Source organism: Oxyura jamaicensis, chromosome 19 (assembly GCF_011077185.1).
Source record: "Oxyura jamaicensis isolate SHBP4307 breed ruddy duck chromosome 19, BPBGC_Ojam_1.0, whole genome shotgun sequence".
Lineage (NCBI taxonomy): Eukaryota > Metazoa > Chordata > Aves > Anseriformes > Anatidae > Oxyura > Oxyura jamaicensis.
In genome coordinates, this window is record NC_048911.1 from 11031350 (window position 1) to 11051715 (window position 20366).

At 55.9% G+C, this 20366-nt stretch overlaps 1 protein-coding gene across 15 annotated transcripts in view; it reads left to right on the plus strand.

Annotated features, from left to right (window-relative positions):
* RAP1GAP2 (RAP1 GTPase activating protein 2) overlaps positions 1–20366 on the plus strand; it is a 77405-nt gene that overhangs the window by 40046 nt on the left and 16993 nt on the right. For 8 of the 15 annotated variants that reach the window (XM_035343163.1, XM_035343164.1, XM_035343166.1 and 5 more), the window contains 6 exons: positions 10091–10175; positions 18624–18659; positions 18878–18922; positions 19464–19496; positions 19797–20006; positions 20256–20359. In XM_035343163.1, the coding sequence (XP_035199054.1) occupies positions 10091–10175; positions 18624–18659; positions 18878–18922; positions 19464–19496; positions 19797–20006; positions 20256–20359 (513 nt within the window). Of the gene's footprint in view, positions 1–6; positions 89–10090; positions 10176–15973; positions 16110–18623; positions 18660–18877; positions 18923–19463; positions 19497–19796; positions 20007–20255; positions 20360–20366 lie in introns of those variants that run through there. The other 7 variants (XM_035343172.1, XM_035343174.1, XM_035343159.1 and 4 more) reach the window with 3 other exon arrangements.

Below are 20366 nucleotides of genomic sequence, written 5' to 3' on the forward strand. Positions count from 1 at the left end.
GGATGCACTCCAGGCGGGCCGGGATCCGGGCGGCCGTGGTGCTCATCGGGCTGCTGCACAAGTCCAGGAGGCAGAACAAGGAGAAAAGGTACAGCCCGAGCTCGGTGCCTTCCTCCCCGCGGAGGGGCTGAGGACGCGCTCTGCCGTCGCCGCTCGCCGGCGTGGTGCCGGCGCTGGGGAGACGGCTCCGGGCGAGCCGGCGCGGGCGTCGGTTGTGCCCTTCTCGTTGCCGTTCCTGGGACAGGTCTGGGGGGTGCCCCCGCAGGGTTCCCCCGAAGCTGGCCGGTGGGCACAGGGTGACCGCAGCCTGCTCGCGGCGCTTCTCGAGCCGCTGCCGGGCGCCCAGACGAGCGCACAGCTTGTGCTCCTGCCGCCACCGCTCCGGTTAACCCTGACCACCTGCTCCTGTGGCTGCACCAGACCAAGGAAGACTGTTTGCTTTCGGAGATCGTGGTGTTCACAGAACTGCTTTAACTCAGCTTAACAGCTTTGTCTCCTTGCTCAGGAACAGCTGACAAATGGTTTCATCTTTCATTGACTAAGCCGCGGATTGTACTTTATGTTCAACTTTGTGTTTGGAGGAAATAGCCTGTTTGCAATATTGTGTTAGCTGGCATCTGCTCTGCATGGCTCCTGCTTTCTCCCCCCACCTATTAGAGTGAGTTGCTCTTTGCTTCAAAGGTTTACCGTGCTCTGATTTATTCTGTGCGTTCTCAGTCAGGGACTTCTCTCTCCTCCAGGACTGTGCTGCTCTGGCAACTTTGTTGTTAAAAATAGTAAGAAATATGCATCCAAATCTCAGTGGCATACATACTTCTGATTTGGGATGGAGACAACATGGGCACTGCTGCACATTGATGGCTTCCTTCTCTTTGTTTATTTTTTTCAAGTTGTTATTTTGTAACAAAATCATATGAATGAATAATTGATTATTTGGAGAATTGATTATTTGTAAACTACACAGCCCATAACAAGAAGACCTGTTTGTTCCCCCTGTCCCACCCCTAAGTTTAGGGTCACAGCGGCCACCCCATGTTTTGGTGCTGCTGTAGCTGCTTTGCCTTGGACAACAGGTGCACTCGAGAGCAGGATTTCAGTGATGCTTTTGTGGGTGGGCTTTCTGCGTAGCTTGTGTTGTTGCTGCTGTTCAAGGATGTTTTCTTCTCCATTGCTGGGTCCTTAGGTAGACCATCAAAGCTGAATGGATGGAAATAAACAACCCACTGGTTTTGGTGGCGATTGAACAGCCCAGGAGGGCGCTCTACAGAACTGAGCCGTGGAGCAGGTGTAGTCCCCATCCTCCCCCTCCTGTCCCTCGGTCCCTGCCCCTGTGGGGGCCCCTCGCTGCCCTGCGAGGCGGTGAAGCTGTGTGCTGTAGTGGGGCAGTTTGAAAAGCGTGCTTACAGGGGCTCTGCTGAGCTCCACTGAGTCCTGTGGGCATCTGCGCTGGCCATGTCAGGGATATCGGAGCCAGTCTGGGCCAGGACCATGGGATGTGAATCCTGTGAGCAGCCCAACTGCCCCATTTGGCTGCTGGCTTCCCGTTCCCAGGGTCACCTCCTGGGTTCTGGCTCAGTTGGCCAAGGGCCTTCGCTGCCTGTCTTGGAGGGGCTGGTGGGCTCGGGGTCCCCATGCCCTCCCCAGCACTGGCCTGTCACCAGTGGAAGGCCCTGGCTGTGGAGCAGGGCTGCAGGGCTGCCACGCTCTGGAGCCCCTTCTGCTTTTCCCTGCCTGTGCAGGAGAGGTCCGAGCCCTCCAGCAGGCTGTGCCATGCACAGGGTGCGCGGGGCATGGGCACCCTGCGAGGCAAGCAGTGCCCACCCCAGCACAGCCGCCTGGCCCCCGGCAGGCAGGAGGGCCCTGCCGGCTGGTTCAAGAGCAGCTGGAGCAGGGCCGTTTGCAAGAGGAGCAAACCCATCGCCTCCACAGTGGTGAGGGATTGAGGGGTGTTTGCTGTGCTGTCTGCAGGAAGAGGCAATGCCAGCCTCTGAGCATCCTATAGCAAAGATGTGTGTCCCTGAGCGGGGGTCTGGAGGGACCTGGGTCCTGAACTGCTCCTCTGAAATTGTCTCTGCTGGAACTCATTGCTGATTCCTGCATTCACCTCAAAATATGGCAGGAAAAGGAGATAGTGCTTTACCAGTCATACAGAGAAGGCTTTTCCCAAAGAGACTCCTTTCCACCAGGTACCAGATTTCTGTGAATGAGCTCAGCATGACACTTGAAGGCTGAGAAAAAAATCTGGCTCTGAACTCTCACAGAATTTGGCCTGTAATGTGGGAGCCTGATTTTTATTTTTTTTTTTCTTTTCTTTCCCCACCATCACGTTGAGCAGAAACCCTCCCAGTGTAGTTCTTGCTGTGGGGTTTATTCAGGACAGTGAGAGTCATATAGACATCGTAAGGGGAGAATGAGACCCTGAGGAGGTTTTTTTCCTGTCTGCCGTGGACTGAGGAGCCTTCATGGGAGAGATTGTGAGAATTCAAGCAGTGCTTTACGGTGACTGCTTCTTCTTATGCAAGCTGCCAGGGCCATCAAAGTGACATAATCTGAGGGAAAAGGGACTGTTAGCGGTATAGTCAAAAGGGACTCTGTTCCTCCACCTGCTCTTATTTTCTGTTTTTCCTCCTACATTCAGTCTTTGTTCTGTGTTTGCAATTGAATTTTGCTTTACATGAGCCATATGCAAGTCTGGCAGGATCAGTGGCAGCTGCAGAGTCCCTGGTGGCCCATGTCCCTTTCTTATTAGCAACCCAGCAAAGTGCAGCACAACAAATTGACTTCAGCGAGCTCCCCTTGCAGGAGCAGGGTGATGCTTACCTTGTTCCCTCCGCACGCCTTCCCAGGCAATCAATCTCTCCATGCCTGCCCTGCTCGCTCGAGCAGAAGCGAATGAGCAATGTGCACCAACAGCTGGTGCGCGCGGGGCTGCAGCTCCCGCTGGGCACGGGGCTGCTCCTGACGCCAGCCCCGCTCCAGAAGTCTGGGGCTCGGCTCAGGACACTCGTACCCGATCAGGTCCCGTAGCTGCTCCCCCTGCCAGCGAGGTGATGCCTTGGTGGTTCCCTCCCGCTGGGCAAAGCCGGCAGGCTGGGAGCCTCAGGCCGGGGTGCACCCTGCCACTCCTTTGCTGGTCCCAGCTGTGTTAGAGGCAATCCAAAGTAAGGCAAACGCTTGCTATCACAGCTGTCAGCTCACTGTTTACTTCAGCAAGGGATACTTGTAGATACTCCTGTAACTGAATAAAACAAATAACTGAAGTTATTTGGAGTGAAATGTTTGCGCTGGTGAAGTCAATTTTAAAATTCCCATATTTTTGGGTGATGGCAGGGCTTGGGTTCACAAAGAGCAGCTCGCATGTTTGTGGTCTCTCCCCACCTTCAGAAGCACTCCTGTCCCCCGTGTGCCCATGGCACAGACGCCCGGGCGGAAGCCGTGTCCCTCCGCTGTTTGGAGCTGGTTCTGCACGCGGTGGGAGGCTCTGGTTTCTGGGAGCTGTTCTGTTTAATTTACAAATTATTGAATCAGCTCAGAAATGGCTGCCCAAGGTTCCTTGGCTTGTGTGTTTTCAGGAATCAGATCAGACAATCCTTCTGGTCTTAAAAAGTCCACGAGTCCCTTGGCTCATTTATCCAACTGCTGCTGGAAATCACTGCTTCCTCTCTGCTCCTGGAAGTGAGATCAGAGAACAAAATTTGTAAGCGATAACAATCTCTTTCCACCCTTATTTGCATATCAAGCACTACTTTCCTAACGAGACAAATTGGGAAGTCCTTGGCAGGTTGGAAAGGATCCAGGTTCCATCCAGCTGCAGGCAGGAGGTCGCTCTTCTCCCTTAGCGCAGAGCAGGACGGGCGGGTGCGCGGAGCGTGCCGTGACCTACTGAAACAAGCACAACGGCAGCACCCGCACCAGTGCGGGACGCCCTGAACCACTCTCAACAATATTTATTCTTGGTGCAGAGGAGTAATTAAAGTTAAACTCGTTTGCAGTTAAATGTCACCTTGCGCTTAACAGGGCTTTGGTTCCTGCTTGTGTGAGCTGTGCAGTCGGGAAGCCTCTGTGTGCACGCAGATGCGGGCTGGCAATTCACAAACACATAATTAATTGCAAGAAATCTAGACCAGAAAATGCTGTTCTTTTTCTTTGCTGACTCTCAGACTTCAGTGCAAGAATGGTTTCAGGTCAGGGCCAGTCTTAGCCCAGGACACAGACAAGGTAAATCAGGTTACTGGGGAAAGCGTTGCACTGCAGGGGCTCTGCCTGCACCTGATCTAAGCCCCGGAGCACCCGCATCTTTGCAGAGCTGTGCGCACATGGCAGGAGTGCCTGGGGTGGCAGCTGGGGCCAGGCAGCCCCACAGCAGCCGTGCCCACGGCCGTCCCCTGCCAGGGAGCAGTGACACAGCGGGGACCCCCGCCAGGTCACTGGCTATGGGTGGCGCGTGGTGCAGTTGGGCTACAGGGCCTCACCTCAGCTCTTGCTGAAGATTTCCAGGAGTGACATCTTAGAGAATTGCCCTTGCTGCTGTTGCAAAAAAAAGCTTTTTTCTTTTTTCTTTTTTTTTTTTTTTTTTTTTTTCCTTTTTGGTGACTTGTGAGCAGGCGACTGAAGGCCGCAGCTCCAGGCAAGGCCAGGAGCTGCCCAGCATCTTGGGAGCTGGACCGGGCAGGGTCAGGCCCTGTGCCGGAGGGTGCTGAGCTGCCCCATGTCTCCTCTGCGACCCGCCAAAGGGGAGGCTTCAAACCTATGGTGGGAACCCAGACCTTGGTTACTACTGAAATGCTGGGGAGTTTTCACATCTAGGACTGCAGCTCCACCTCACGTGTTCGCTGTGCTGGGTTCCCAGCCCGTGCGGGTGGCTCAGCTCTGGCACAGCGCTCAGCTCCTGTGCGGCACAGGGGGCAGGGGCTGGAGCTGCCCGGCACCCTCTGCCTGCGCCTGTGGCTGCGCTGCTGGGGCGTTGGGCTGGGGTAGGCATGAGAGGCAATAGAGGAACCTGGCCCCTGTGAAAACTTCAGGCACTGGGCACTGAATATTAAACAAATGAAACAGGGAGCAGCTGGCAAGGTGATGCCCATCAAGGACAAAAAACGATGGTTCCAAATATAGAGGCTGTTAATTTACAGGACATCTTTGCTGTCCTTCTCAAGGATAAAGCATCTAGACAGCTGAACCTGTTGCAAGTGGGTGTGCTGCAGGAGATTTGTGTCTCCTTGGGCCAGGTTTCTTCTGCAAAGTTAAGCGTAGGCACAAACGTAACCTGCGATGCTCCCAGTGTTTAATTTACACAGCATAACAAAAGGTAGAGCTCACCACGCAGCGCGGAACACTGCGGTGTCAGATAATATGCTGACATCTCCCCTTCCCACGCGTAATTCATACGAAGGCACTGTGTCAGTTTAGGACCTGTCTGGTAAATCAGACGAACAAAACTAAGAGGCGGGATGCATTTACAAGTTTTCGTTACACTTTAGAGTGAAAAGATGGGAGTAAACGTCTTTAACTAGGAGCTGATGAAAGAGATGTAGGGTGTAGAGCTCCTGGGCTCTTCCCCTCACAGACGCTGTGGGCTCTCCTCAGCAGGGAGGCCGTGCGAAGCTCTGCGCCTGGCCTCCCGACTGCTTGATTCCCAGAGAGCTCTTCACAGCGCAGCACCGCAGGCTGCTTGGCTACTGCTGGGCGGCTGTTTTATTGGTAGCATAACACCTCGAGGCTCTGAACGGGACATTTTTATCAGAATTTCAGAACATCAGCAGGGTTTACAAAGGTCATGACCTGAATTTTAGGGCTGTGATGAGGAGCGCTCTGAAGATCAGACTTCACCTGTCGTCACTGCTCCAGGAGCTCTGGTACACAAACACTCAACGAGGGGAAAAGTCCCCACCTGCTCCCCCGGGCACCCCTGGCTGGAGGGGCCAGCGCTGCACGGCAGGGCTCATCTCCCCGTCTGCGTCAGGAATCCCTGCCATTGCGCCTGTGTAACTGCATTAAGGTATTTCCTTAATTAGATTTACTAAGTATGTAGGATTCTATTTTTTTTTCTTTTTGCCTTCTCTCTAATTTGCCTAATGAGGAAAATGAAGAAATAAAATTACTAAACCCATGCCTGCATTGCTTTCCGGGAAGCCTCTGCCGTGCCTGCTGCTTGCCCCGGCCCTTGCAGGATGCAAGCGAGCGGCACGGCCAAGGCCCTGCCCGCTGTGTGCCCTGCAGCAAGTGGCGTGGGGACACCCTGGCGGGACACATCCTGCAGGAGGCTGTCCTTGGCAGGGCGCCCAGGCTGTCCTTCAGCTTGTGCCTGCCTGGCTCAGAGGAGCCAGTGTCCAGGAGGTGCTGCTCTGGAGGCTGCTCTCGTCCACCCTGCGCTGACACTGGTGCCCAGGGGTACCAGGCAGGGGCGAGGCGCACGTTGCCCCCCGCTCCCTCTCAGGTGCTGCCTCCAAGACCTTGTGTTGCGTGACCGACCCTCGACCCTCAGGGTGCACATGCCTGTTGTGCGAGGGAGAGACAGGTCAGCAGTGATTGCAGAGGCCGTTTGTTCTAGCCATGGCGTGCCAAGCCCAGGCTTCAGCTCATAATCATATTATTGTGTCCTTCCCCACCCCATCATCGCAAGGTTTACTAATTGCAGCTGCAGACTGCAGGCGGTTCAGGCAGGAGATGTTTTTTCATCCTGGCCCGGAGCAGAACTGGGTGGCAGCCGGCCATGCCATGCCGCGGGGGGCTCCTGGCCCCTCTGGGCCCGGGGACACATGGGGCGCAGCTGTGAGGCAGCAGCCAGGGGAAGGGGGGCTGCCAGCATCCCCCGGGCACCCTGTGGTCTCCAGCTCTGCAGGGATCCCTGGGGGTCGAGCATCCTGGGTGGCTGTGGGGCACTGGTGTGCTGCCCAGCATCCCTTGCCCAGGTCCAGCCGTGCTGCAGCTGGAGCTCCACAGGGACCTGAGCCCTTTGCCAGCCCCCAGCTGGCTGCGGAGAGGGGCCACAGCGAGCCCCCGCTCGCTCTGCTGCAGTCTTCATGTGAGCTCCTGGGAGCTGCTTCGACATGCAGGTGTGCCCTGCTCAGATAACTACATGCTAATCTTCCTCATGATTCGTTTGTCATCCCCTGAGGGTAATCTCCCCGGGAATTAGGCTGATGGCCCTTGACCCTGTAGCTGACAGAAGAGAAGAGTGAATCGTGGGACGGTGGCTGCAATGTAACATAACGTATTTCCAGTGCATCAAGGCTAATTACAAGCGGCTGCTGGTGAATGGGTTTGTTTTGCTCTCCCTGGAAGCGCAATAGCAGTTCCAGCAGTTTGGCCCCAGAGAAGAAATCAGCATGTGATAGAAGAACACGTTGTTAAGTTGTGTGAGTGATTTTATAATACTTAAAATGTGATGCTATGGCAACCTGTTACAAATCCCAGATCAAGTCAAATTATTTGTATGCATCCCCGTAACTTTAATCTTTGTGAGATCTGATACGTTTTATGCCTTTGAGGCCACTGTACAGATTGGTGCAATCAGCCAGAGAGCAGGGTTCAAAGGAGGGAGAGCAAAGACAAGTGGTTGCCTCCAGAGCAGCCTGTGCTGTAGTGCCCTAGAAAGTCAAAGAGCAAATAATAAAAGTCTGTCATCCTGGGTGTTTTTTCAGCAGTGGAGTCACAGTGGGCCTGGGGAGAGGAGACAAGGAAGGAGCTCAATGGACAATATGGGTGGCCGGAGAATAAATTCTGCTGGTGCCCCTATGGAATCCTACAGCATTTCCGTTCATTTCTTGCACTGCAAATCTGGAAAATGTTATTTTCTTTTTAAAACAATCTCCAACAGCCTAGATGAGACATGGCTGCGCAGCACAGCAGAGATGGGGATGGGCTGTGCCTTCATCTCTCAGCGGGCACCCGGGGCAGGAGGGCCCCTGCTGTGCTGCAGCGTGCTGGGGGGCGCTTTGCATCTGTGTGTCCCACCGGGGGCTGCGGGGCGAGCCTGGGCACAGCCACTGGTACTTGGTGCTCTTGGAAGAGCTCTGAGGACTGCAGCCCGCAATTAATGAGACATGTCAGAGGTTGGTTCCCTGGCCCCCAGGGCTCAGCTAGCCCTGTCCCGAGGTGTTGGTGGCTGAGCTGGGCTGCAGTACTGCCCTGGCATGGCCGAGCGTCGCCCTGCCTCGCGCGGTGATGGTCCATGGCCGTGCCACCCCCTCCAGGGACAGCACTATGGGCTTGAACCTGAGCCCTGAATTTCCCCTGATATCCAGCCGCCATGTCCCTGGCTATAATTTAAGTCCATTATTTCTTGTTCCTTGGTTGTTAACTAATGGGAACTATTGATCTGTGTCCTGTTAGTGCCCTCCCTCTCTCTGTTCACAGCCACCGTAACTCCAGCTCCTTGGCTCTCCCTTCTCCACCCGGACGAGGGCAGGTGGAGGGCTCTGGCTCACCTCGCAAGGGACAGGCCTTCACCCACTCCCTTGCATCCTCTGCTTCTCTTTGTCTTTTGCATGGGGTGATTTGGAGTGGGTTGTAATTTATGTTGTGTTGGGGGCAAAAGGGTGTGGGCCGTGACCCAGGCGCAGGGAGGCGTAGGGCAGGGTGCTGGCAGGGCTGGGGCAAAGCCTGCTGCGGGTGCTGGCGATGCCGAGGCACGGGGCTGGGCTGGGGGGAGGCAGGCGGTCCTTCCTGCCACCCCTGCACGCACCGGCTGGGTGCTAAACGCTTGTCTGTGTGCATGGATGTGTGTGCGTGTGTACATGTATGCATCTTAACAGATGAGTTAAAGTCCATCGAGACTGGGAGAAGTCTATTAGCAAAAGCAATTGTAAATACAGGCAGAAAGACCAAAAAGCAGCCCTTGTCAAGCTCTGTCTCAGTCTCTTTCACTACCAGGGACACATCTGGACAGCCACTGGCAGCAGGGCTTTGCACTCGCTGTTGCCTCAGTGGTCTGGTAGAAAACCAGGTCTGCTCTGGGAGCGATTTGGTAGCACCTGCAAGCAACCTGTGAGCATGTTCCGCTTTGTTAAAAGTGCCCTTTCTGCAATACAGCTGCTGTTCCAGACCCCTCACCCCCAGCAGGATCTCCTGTGGGCGCAGGGGTGCCCTGTCCATGCCCCTGCTGGCACGGCTGTGCCAGGAGCAGGGCAGGGGCCTGCCCTTCCAGCTCTTCACCGGGAGTGAAGCACGGCTACTGCAGAGCAGTCTCTGGGCAGTTTTTGTGCAAGAGGCTCTGCTGATGTACCTGCTGGGTGCAGGGACCCCGTCGCGCTTCGGAGGGGCCTGTTGTGCACTGGTGCCTGGCGCCACACAGCATCGCCCCACGCGCCGCGCGCTGCCATCCCGGGGCGGGCTGCCATGGGAACAAACCTCGTTACTGTGAGATAAACAGTTGGACATTTTGGCCCAGTTTCTGCAGGACTAACCTGGCAGGGATGAGAGGAAACTAAATTAAATCTCAGATTTTCTGACTCCCAGAGTAGCATCTGGCACTACCACTGCGTGTGACGATTTGATTGTCTGCCTGGGGAGTGATTTTTTTTTAAAAGGCACAGTGTATTTTTATCAAATAATCAGCGGAGGGCTTTGGGTCCGCCTTATCAAGGCTGAAGAGAGTTTTGGGTTGCATTTCTGGGCAGGATCTTGGTACAGGTGCTTCTCCCTTGCTTTTCCCAGTGTCTCAAGTCCTTGTGAGACCCCCCCAAAGTGCAGCACCTGTGCCCTGGTGCCCCTCTGTTGTGGCAGTCCCATCAATCGGCCCTGCCAAGCCCCAGGCCCGTGGAACCTGCCGGGTTCATGCCAGCACCACGGAGCTGAGCACCCGCTCCCCCGTCCATGGGTCTGTGGTGCCGAGATGTGGGGATGTGTGTGAGGAGCCCAGCCCGTGCAGGGCATGGGGCTCTGCAGAGAACATTTGTATCACCTTTTTGCGCAGTTGTCTTTTTTTTTTTTTTTTTTCTCAGACGTGAGATTATTTTTCAAAGAGAGCATTATGGCCTCCTGGTTTAACAAAAATATCCCCTGCGCTTCCTTATCTCCCGCCTCCGCTGCTCACTGGCCTCCCAAACCTTTGGGTGCAGGGAGAGCTGACCAGCATTTCTTTGTTTTGCAGGAAACAGGAGCTGCTGAACAGCTCGGATGTGACCCTCCCGGACCGGCCGCTGTCCCCCCCGCTCACCGCACCCCCCACCATGAAGGTGAGTGCGCGGGCGCTGCGTGGGGGCCGCTGCTCCCTCCTGCTGGCGGCCCCGGCGCGTGGGTGCGCCGTCCAGGCGGGGTGCTGGTTTTGGAAACTGAAGCCAGCGAAGAGCAGCACTTCCAACGCAGCAACTGTACCAGTCTGGGCTGTTCTGAGCGGAGCAGAAGTAGGTGGTTTCTGGAGATCAGCCTGCAGCATGTTCAGACACCATCAGCTACAGAGGGGCGTGCGTGCCAATGGGCCTGATCCTGCACTGCCTGTTACGTTATGCAATCCCAAGCAGTGATGCCAGGCAGGGGGCAAAGCCTGAATGATGTTACCCCTATGATCAGCCCCCCAAGCTCCCCTGTGCTGCCCGAGGGGCTGCTTGCCCAGGCGGACCACGTGGACCCACCACTGGCTTTGCGCCCACCACCGGCTCCGTGCCCGCAGGACCCAGCCAGCGTGGCTGCTGGCCCCTGATCTTTGGCCGCAGTGGAGCCGGTGGGTTGAGGGATGCAACTCCTCTGCTGCTGTCGGAGTAACCTGAGTAATCTGTGCAATAACAGAGTTTCCAGACAAAGGAAATGGTAGCTCTTCTCCCTGGGTTGCTGCAAAGTATTCAATATGTTGCCACCCGGGAAATTACTCATTAAGCTGGAGAAGATGAGATCGATGAGAGGATTACGCGATGGCTAAGAACCTGGTTAAATGGTTGTCAAGAGCAAGGGGGCTTGGAAATAGAATATTGAGCTGAAGGAGATCATTAGCTGAGTTTCTCGAGTTTTGGTTCAGTTGTACTTTTGCTCATGACCTGGGTGCACGAAGTAGGAGCTGACAAAGTTTACTGGTGACACGAGGTGTTGCACCTCGGTGGTGTTGCAGAGGAGGGGACTCACTGCTGGGAGATAGGGGGGAGTGGGACACGGGGGTGTGGCAGTGGGGCACATGGGCCTCAGGGCGCGGGGCAGAGGCATGACCCTGCCCACGGCGCACCGGAGGCACAGGGAGGCAGCGCACAACGCACGCGCCTTGTGCCGCTGCTCCTCGCACCGGCTCACCCGGTGTCAGCACGGCGGAGACCTGGCAGCTGGGTCCTGCCTGGAGCCAGGTGGGAGCGGTGCTGGGGCAGCTCGCCTCACTCCTCCCCGAGGGCAGAGGCATCTCAGGCCTCAGCAGCATCCCCCGGCTGCGAGTTTCACAGCTGAACTGTGCAGTGTGAGAAGGTTCATCCTTATGTGCACTTTGTACTTTCTGCTTAATTTCAGGCACAGGCTGCAGACAGCTTGCTGGAGACGCTCTCTTCCTGCAGTACAATGCGTTGCTAATGCAGCTGTGTGAGCAAACTCCTCTTAAGAGCACGGAGGCTCTGCCAACAAAAATGTGTTTTCCTGGTGTTGCTTAAATTCCCTGGACGAGGCAGGCTACAATGGCAAAAACCTCATTTGCTGGTCTGATTCTATGGTCAGGATTGCCTCCCATCAGTCCTCGGAGGGAGGAATTTGTCTTGCACTCATAATCAGCATAGCTGTGCAGCAAAACTGCATGCAGAGCGAGCCAGCAGGGCACAGCACTGAGCGGCTGTGGGGTAAGCGATCCATCTGCTCCCGGGACTCTCCTGCTGCTCTCCCCAGTCCACTGATGTCGGTCCTGGAGTCTCGAGGGGAGAGGAGAGGGGCAGTGCTTGCAGCCCCCGCTGCTGGGCTCGGTGTTCGTGCTGCTGTATTTGTCCCCTCCAGCTGGGGTGGGCAGGGATGCAGCCCCGCGGCCGCCTCCGTGTCCCCTCCGCATGGTCCTCCCCAGCTCTGCTGTGTGGCCAGGACCCTGCCCTGCTCCCCGTGACCGTGCCGGGCATTTCCAGCAGGTTGGGACAGACAGGGGCACAGCACGGCTCCCCCAGGGTGCAGCTGGCTCAACGCCTGCGCTCTGAGCCTCGTGCCAGCAGCAGAGCGTGCATCCCATCCTCGTGCCAGCGAGGCAGAGGAACAGCCAGCAGATTTCCTGGCTGGACTTCGGCTGGCGCCCGGCAAGGGGAAGCCAAAGCCCCCGCGTTGTTTACCTTCCGTGGAGGACACCACGTTTCCCCGGATGGCTCGGTGCTGAGCAGTGCTGCGGTCCCGTTTTGGGGTTTCCAGCAGCAGTGGAGCCCTGTGGGCCCCGGCTGAGGGCAGCCCCGTGCCCCGTGCGCCTGGCCCCATGGCGTGGCTGTGCAGGAGCTCACCCTGGGCTCGGCAGCAGCTGGTCCCACAGGGGTAAAGTATTGATCCCAGGTTTTAACTGAGGCCAGTGAATGTCCGAGCAATTAAGGGAGAAAAAATATGATGTGGCTTCTGAGGGATGAAGGCTGCTTTCCTTCTGGACAAGGAAAGGAAAGGCGGGGAGCTTTCTTCCACAGGGGCTCTGAAGGCAGGCTTGAAGGGTCAGCATGGATATTTGACCATGGAAACTGCAGATGATGTACAGAAGCTTTGCCTAAGCTTTCGGGAATTAACTCTTTGTAAATCTGCCAGTGTTTATTTTTTTAATTCAGTAGCTTTTTAGTGGCAGTGCTTTTCCTTTTCTCTCTCCTTTTTGTGAGAGGAGAGTAGACTCTCTAAGGGACCAAACCTGTTAGCTCCATTTCCCTGTCTGCTCTCAGATATTTGACATTTACAGTGAAATGAGCCCCTGGCTCGAGCCCTGATGGTTTCTCGCAGGGGATCCTCAGAGGTCAGGCAGCAAGAGTGAGCAGCTTTCTCTGTCCTGCCAAACCAGCCAGGTACAGACGATGACCCCACTGCAGTCTTGCCACGTGTGGAAGGACTTCTCAGCATATTGGACCTTATCTCAAAACTGAAACCCACTGCATAGCTGACAAACCACGGCCTGGCCCTGCTGCACCAGGGGCCCAGCCGTGCCATGGGCAGCAGCGTGCGGCTGCTTCCTGCGTGTGCTGTGCTCGGGCAGCGCTGCCGCTCCATCGCGGTCCTGCCGGGCCTCTGCCCTGCCAGGGAAGTGACTCTGCAGTTTGTGTTGTTTTGCAGAAAGGTGTTAAGCGGCCTGGTGGCAGCTGCTGAAGTTCAGGTTGGCTGCTCTGACAGCGAGCGTGCAGCCCCTGCTGCCTCCCCGTGCTTGTTCGGCTGCAGAGCTCCCTCGGAGCTCCCTCATTTTGGAGCCGCGGGGCGGATGGGCCATGAGATCCGTGTGCCGTGCAGGACCACCTGTCCTGAAGAGCTTTTGCCTCTGGGTCTGTCCTCACGGTGTTCTACATGGAAATGCTGTCTCATGGTGATGCGGGGTGCCTGCTGGCAGGGGCCTGCTCCTCCCAGCAAGCTGCACTGGGGGTACAGGGGCAGCATCTCGGCAGCGGGGGTTCCTTCCACCATGCAGGACCTCCCTGCCCTGGCTCATGCTGGCCTTGGGGTCGAGGCTGGTGCTGGAGAAGGACGGTCTGTGGGACCAGGTTCCGTGGGCAAGGCTGGCAGCACCTGCTTCACTACTTGTTCTTCGTCTTTATAATCACGTAATTAAAGCCATTAAAAGGTGATTACTGACTTGTTCTGCTCTATGGCAGGATTAAAGGGCTGCAAAATCTTTTACAGGTGGCACAAATTGTCCTTTTGGAAAGGTGAGGTGGAGCTGGGGCCCTTCTATGGGTGATATTTTGCCAAGTGCCTGGGAGCTCCTGAGTTGCTAAACACAAATAAAAGCCATATTGGTCCAGCCGTGCTGGTGATGAGAAGCTAGGAAGCATGAGTGAGTCAAGTCAGCGTCCTTGGTGCTCATCGTGGTCTGGCACTGTTCCTCAGAGCTTTTAAGGTGCTTCCCAGAGAGCTGTGTGAGACCTGGTGTCCCCTGTCACAGCGAGGGATAAGGGGCACGCAGGAGGTGGGAGCAGGAACAGGAGCAAGTCCCTGGTGGCTGCAATGCCCATTCTTTGGCAGAGCCATGAGGGTGTTTGGGCCAAGGCAGTGGTGTGCTGCCTCCTCCCTGGGCAGTTCTGGGGCAGGAAGACCCTGCTGGTGCTGGTGCCCAGTCTGCAGCTTCTGGGTCAGCAGTCTGGGATGTCCAGAGCTGATTCTGTGAGGTTTTATGGTTGGGATTCGTTTGTCTCCCTTGGAAGGGCTGTGGCTTTTTTGTGCTTGCAGATGCCAAGTGGTTCCAGCTGGGGAGGTAGGTTGGGTGTTCTGCATCAGGCATTTGCTGCTTCCCGTCGGGGACAGGGGAAATAGCACGTGAGTGATGTGGCACCAATGGGCCTGACTTGTCCTGGGTGTCCTGAGACTTTGTGGGTCACCTTCCTTTGAGTAAGCAGAAAAAGGAGGGCTTGGCTTTTGGAAGTATTTGGAATGCATTTGAAACCCATCAGGGCACAGGCAGAGCCTGTCCAGCTGGGTGCTGGCCACCCAGAGGTGGTGAGCAATAGCTGGCTCCTCCTGCAAAACCAGTTTTCCTGGTGGACGGTGTAAAACTGGTGGATTACTTTTTTTTTTTTTTTTTTTCCTGGTGTTCCCTTGGCCTTTTCCCCCTGCCAGCCCCTTCACTGGTGTCCCTGTTTCCCTCTTTGACCCCACACCACAAGGACTTGCCACACATGTTGCCCCTGTGGCGCTGGGTCAGGAGGGGCAGCAGTCTCCTGCTTTGTGCCGTGCCTCGTGGGCAGCGGCATTCGCTGCGACACCACGGCTGCCTGAGCTAATTATGGACATACGAGCTAACTGCAGAGACTGTTAAATATCGTGTGGTTCTCCTCCAGATGCCAGACCCAATTGGTCCCAGACTGATGTGAATACCTGCTGAGCCTCCTCAAATGCAGCTGCAGGCGCGTGGAGCCAGCTGCCCCCAGGAGGCACCAAGGTGTGCCAGAGCCTGGCGGCTCCCGGTGCCCTGGTCACCAGGACACGTGCTGCATCACGCAGGGCGGTGTGGAGATGCCATCCTTGCTGCCTGCGGAGGCTGCAGTGTCACCAGAGTTGCTTTTCCTGAATCCTTAGCATGCAGTTATGTGTTTCACCCTGTTCTGCCATATCTGTGCAGCACTCTGCCCTTCTCCAGTGGTCCCAAGCTCTCCTGGCTTATTTAAATGATAAAGACCCAGTGCTTTGCAGGAATGGGTGAGGGTCCTGAGCTGTGAGCCTGTGGGAGCAGGGCTTGGGCACCCCGCTTCCAAAGGGACAGCCTGTGACAACTTGCCAACTTGAAAATAATTAATGGTGAGTAAGAAAAAGTAAAATGTCCTTTGCTCATCTGCACTTGCAGCAGGCTCAGGCTGCTCCAAGCTATTTATGGCACTTGGCTGTGGTGGCTCGATGTGCGTGCAGCACTGGCGCTGGTCCTGCAGCCTGGGGCCACGGCCCCGGTGGCCTCACGGAGGGGTCTCGCCAGGACCCGGCATCTCAGCGTGGCTGTTACTGGGTGAGGGGGTCCCTGTGAGGGGCAGACCCCACGGCAGTGGTTGGGACACGGTACCTGCCGCCTGGTAACTCCGGCTGTGCCGGGCTCTTCTTGGTCTGTTGCCCAGACGGGCCAGGTGTAGCTGTGCAGGACTGGGGAGATGGGGATGTGGGCTTGGTGTGAGCAAGCCCAGCGTCCCCCTTCCCATCGCCCCCTGCCCTCGCCTTGGCTCCCCTTCTGCATCTCCTGCGTGCCCGCCGGCCCTCCCGGAGCCGCGCCAGTGTTCAAACCTTTGCCTGCTTCCTGCCCAACCTGTTTCAGGCACTTCCCCGCAGAGCCACCCTTTTAAATAACAAAGCAGCAGTCCTGCAGTGCCTCTGGCTTGGAGAAACATTAACGAGGGGAGGTGTCGGGGCTGGGGATGGTGTCCAGGCTGGCGCCCAGCCTCCTTTGCTCCTCACTGGGCTCCCGTCAGGACGTGTGGTAGCAGCAGCAGCTCCCGGGGCGTGAAGACGGCTGTCCTGGCTGATGTGGCAGGGGCGATGTGGGGACAATGATGGATTTCCTACGGGGCCTGCTGGTGAGTGCCGTGCCACCCCCAGGGAGCGCAGGGAAGAGGTGCGGGGTGGGCGCCTGGCTGCAAGCACCTCTGTGTGCTTGGTCCTCAGCCACTGTCTCCTGGCGCAGTCTATCTTCTAACTTCTTTCTTTCAGTTTTCTTTCTGGGTGTCATTTTCTTTGGAAACCTTCAACGTGGGCATTTACTGGCTGTGCTGCTGCTCCTGCTCCGAGTCGCTCCTAGTCCGCAGGCACCTGCTCACTGAAACGTGCCTCCAGGGTGCTGCGGGGTTCTGCAGACACTGCCCCAGCTATCCTGCCTTTGGGCCAGGCTCAGTGCTGAAGGAGAGGAATAAATCTACTTTTCTGTGCTGGAATGCTGGGATGTGATGCGGCGCATCCCTTCTCTGTGCTGTCAGGGTAACACATTTAGCTGTGAGGGAGCATGGACACGTGAGCAGGAAGGGAATAACAACTGTACCATTTTTGGCTTGAGTATTTTGAGTTCCTGAGGTCATTAGTACAAGCTACTGGACAGGTTTGCCCTGCCTGAGGTGGCAGGGGAACTGACTTTCCGCGCTCCTGTTGCCTTTGCGTGCATTTAAAAAGCAGATGCAGTCATGGCAATTTGGAGCAGATAGGCTCGGTGACTCAACTGGAGTAAGGATAAATTCTGTGTTGGCTAAATCCACTGCAGGTGACATAACTTCTGACTGAGCGACACAAAGGTATAATTGTCTTAACTGTAATTACCAAAATATTTGTGGCCCAGTAAAGCTTAGCTTCAAGTATGCATAAATTCCTAATGGGTACAGACTGCTGTTTGGTTTACTAAATGTGTGTACACATTTTCTACCGGAACTCACTTTAGAAGTTGGATCAGGTTTAGCCCTGTGGTTTTGCCTCTCTGGTTCTGGCTGCTGGCAGTGGGACCTGAAAACTATTCTAATTGTCTCAAAGAGCATGTGTCCATTGTGGAGACCTGAAGATAAAGTGGACCTTAAAAGGAGCTTGAAATAAGGAAAAGCCTTTTTAAAGTGCTACTAGTTTGGGCACAGAGCTCTTTTGAACCCTGGGTTCATTTTTTTCCTGCTGCAGGTGCAGGAGATAAAAAAGGGGCATAGTCTAAGGGCAGAAATATGGCCAAGGCTGCTGCTGGGGTGTGCTAGTCCCTGGCTGTGCTGCTGCGTCTTCCTTCCACCACAGCTGCTGTGAACTGGAGCAGCCACTGGGCTGCTCATACAGCAAGCCTCGCTTTGGCTTGTTGTGTTTATTGGAAAGAAAACCGGTGTTTTTCATTTCTTCACCTCCTCCTCTGTTTTTTCTCTCTTTTCTGTCTTTTGAGAAATTCAGTTTAGTCTAGAGTTCACTGTTACTTGCCCCAGCGCCGTGCTCCTTGGCGCGGTGCCGGGACACCCCTGCCCTATGTCCTGCCGTCCTCTTCGGCACAGAGCTTCTGAGAACCAACAGTGCCGGTGCTCCCGGTCCTGCTGCCTGCTCTCCCTGCCCAGACCGGGGGGAGGCCGTACCCCCAGCCTCTGTCAGCAGTGTGAACCATCATCCCAGCCTCCTGCAGGCGCAGCGGTGGATAGCCAGAGCAAAGGCAGCTTAAAGGAGGCTGTGGAGGGGAGGAAAGAAGCTGCTTCACCATATCTCCAGCAAAGCCACATATTGGTTTACTGGGAGTGCCCCAGTATTGACAGCTGGAGTCTGCCTAGATAATCTATTTGCACGTACCCAGGAGCAGGACAGGCCATGTGAGGGTGGGGGACCATGCAGCCGATGTCCCCAGCAGCTGTACTGCTGAGGGGACAGCCCCGCAGGTGCCGGCAAGTCGAGGAGCCGGCGCTGGCTGCAGAGAGCGGGTTTTTCCCATGCCCTTGCCCCGGTCCTGCCCTTTCCTGCTGTGCCCCAGCTGCCCCGGCAGCACCAGCACAGGAGTGAGGGGCTCTGGGCAGCGCAGGTAGGGCGAGACAGGAGCAGCATTTCCTCAAAGCCCCCCTCTCATCTGTGGTCATGCACCCGTGAGCCTGCCCCAAGCTCCCAGCCCATCCAGAGGTGCCGGGGGGCCGGGATGCTGGCAGAAGCCCCTGGCAGCGGCAGGGCTGGTGACAGGCTGAGGGAGCAGGACATGCTGCTCGTCCACGGGGTCAGGACAGCCGAGCTGCTCTGCTCCACGTCTCCAGCCCATGTAGGCACTGTGGCGAGCTGGAAACGTGGGACTGAACGGCCTGAGAAAAAAACTGGGAACAAAAGGGACCCAAAGAGGTTGTCCATACTACGGTGACAGCTCTGATGTGATTAGAAAAAGAAATAACTAAAGAGCCTTTATCAAACTTTACACAAGGCAGGCTGGGAAGTTGTCCGGGGTGAGTGTTATTTGCAGGTTGAACTGCATGAGTGCAGGGCAGGCTCTGAGGCACTGCCAGAGCTGCCGGCTGCCAGCGGGAGGAGCGCCCGGCCGCAGCCTGGGCTGGGGCTGCCTGACCTTGTGCCCACTTCAGTCGGACAGGAGATTTCTCTCTTTTCTTTTTCAGTCTGCAGAATTCTTCGAAATGCTGGAGAAAATGCAGGTGAGCAGCGGTGTGTCGGTGAGGCCTGTTTCCCAGGTTTGCCCTCCCCATGCCCATGCTCGTCCCCGTGTCACGGTGTGCCAGCTCCCCGCAGACGGCTCTGCTCCTGCCGCTGATGCAGGGTGACTGTCGTGAAACGCCCTGCCCTGCCCTGCCGGCACCCCCTGAGCTGTTGGAAACAGCTTTGTTATTCCGTCTGTTGGTTTTGTTCCAAACAGGCACCAAAACTTGAAGAACAGAGAACTGGAAGCCAAAAGCATAAGGTTTGTTGATTTTTTATTTTTTTTTTCCTAGCATGAATCTTTTCAATCACCCTCCCTTATCTCTACAAATCTGGGCTTTAATGTTTGTAGCCAAAGACAGTCACTGTAAGGACTAAAAAGGATTTAAGTGCTATCTAAAAGCAAGGCGCTGATTGAATTGCAAAGATAAGAGAGTGGTGCTTGTAAATCTCTAATCCAGCTTTGTGTCCAAACCTGTGCATTTCAGTGGAGAGTGATTTAAAATGTTGGGTTTTGTATGCTTTGTATGAGGCACGGAGAAGCTTGTACCACTAACTGGTCAGGGGAGCGGGGAGCAGCAGGACAGGATGTGGGGGGCTCTCAGGCCAGATCTGGGCCGTGCCGGGGGCTCAGCCCCTCGCCCGACCTCGCCACTAAGCGCCTGGGTCAGGTTTGGGGCGCGGGTGGGCAGGACCAGCTCGCTGGGCAGCACTCCCCGACTGTGCTGGGGAAGGCTGTGGTTTTAAGGGACAGCTAGCAGGGAGCAAACACTCATAGGCGGTGTTGTGATTCCTTTTTCCAGGAAGACTACATCCCGTACCCCAGCATCGATGAGGTGGGTGCTCTGTAACACGCTTGGGCAGTGCCCTTCCAGAAGTGCCGACAGAAGGGGAGCGTGCAGAGATCCTGTTCCCAGCAGGAGCTGTGCAAACCCCATTTCCTCTCCCCTTGCTCCATCTCTGTGGCTGAGCAGCACACGAGCCCTCTTCAAGGAGAAGGAGGAGGCACTGGAGAGGGGCAGGATCTGTCCTGCAGTGCGGGGCTAGGAGCTGCTGCGGGAGGGGCAGCCGGGGTGGGGGTGACGAGGCCCCACGGCTGCACCCTGGCGCTGCCCAGCTTCCCTGTTCCTCCCCAGATCCTCGATAAGGGCAGCCCCTACCCACTGATCATCCTGCCCCAGTTCGGGGGATACTGGATCGAAGACCCGGAAAACCTTGGCACGCCCACCTCGTCCGACAGCAGCATCTGCGAGGAGGAGGAGGAAAACCTCAGCCCCAGCACCTACGGGTACAAGCTAGAGTGCAAAGGAGAGGCCAGAGCCTACAGGAAGCATTTTCTGGGGAAGGTAGGTGCTAGAGGCAGTGAGGAGGCAGATGAAAAATGTTCCCACCCTGCCCAGGAGAAAAAAAAAAAAATATCCTACAATTGTGAGCAAAATAGGCAAATTTTACATTTTGCCTTCTTGCAAGGAGAAGGGATGGCTGGTGTGCAGCAACGGCCACCATGCCCAGACACCCGTAGGAGCTTGGGGGGTGCAGAGCAGTCTCTGCTGTGCGCAAGCTGAGCCACCTTAACCTGCTTTCTCTGTTTGTAGGACCATTTAAATTTTTACTGTACGGCCAGCAGCCTGGGAAATCTGATTCTTTCTATTAAGTGTGAGGAGGCAGATGGCACTGAATACTTAAGGATTATACTCAGGTATGGA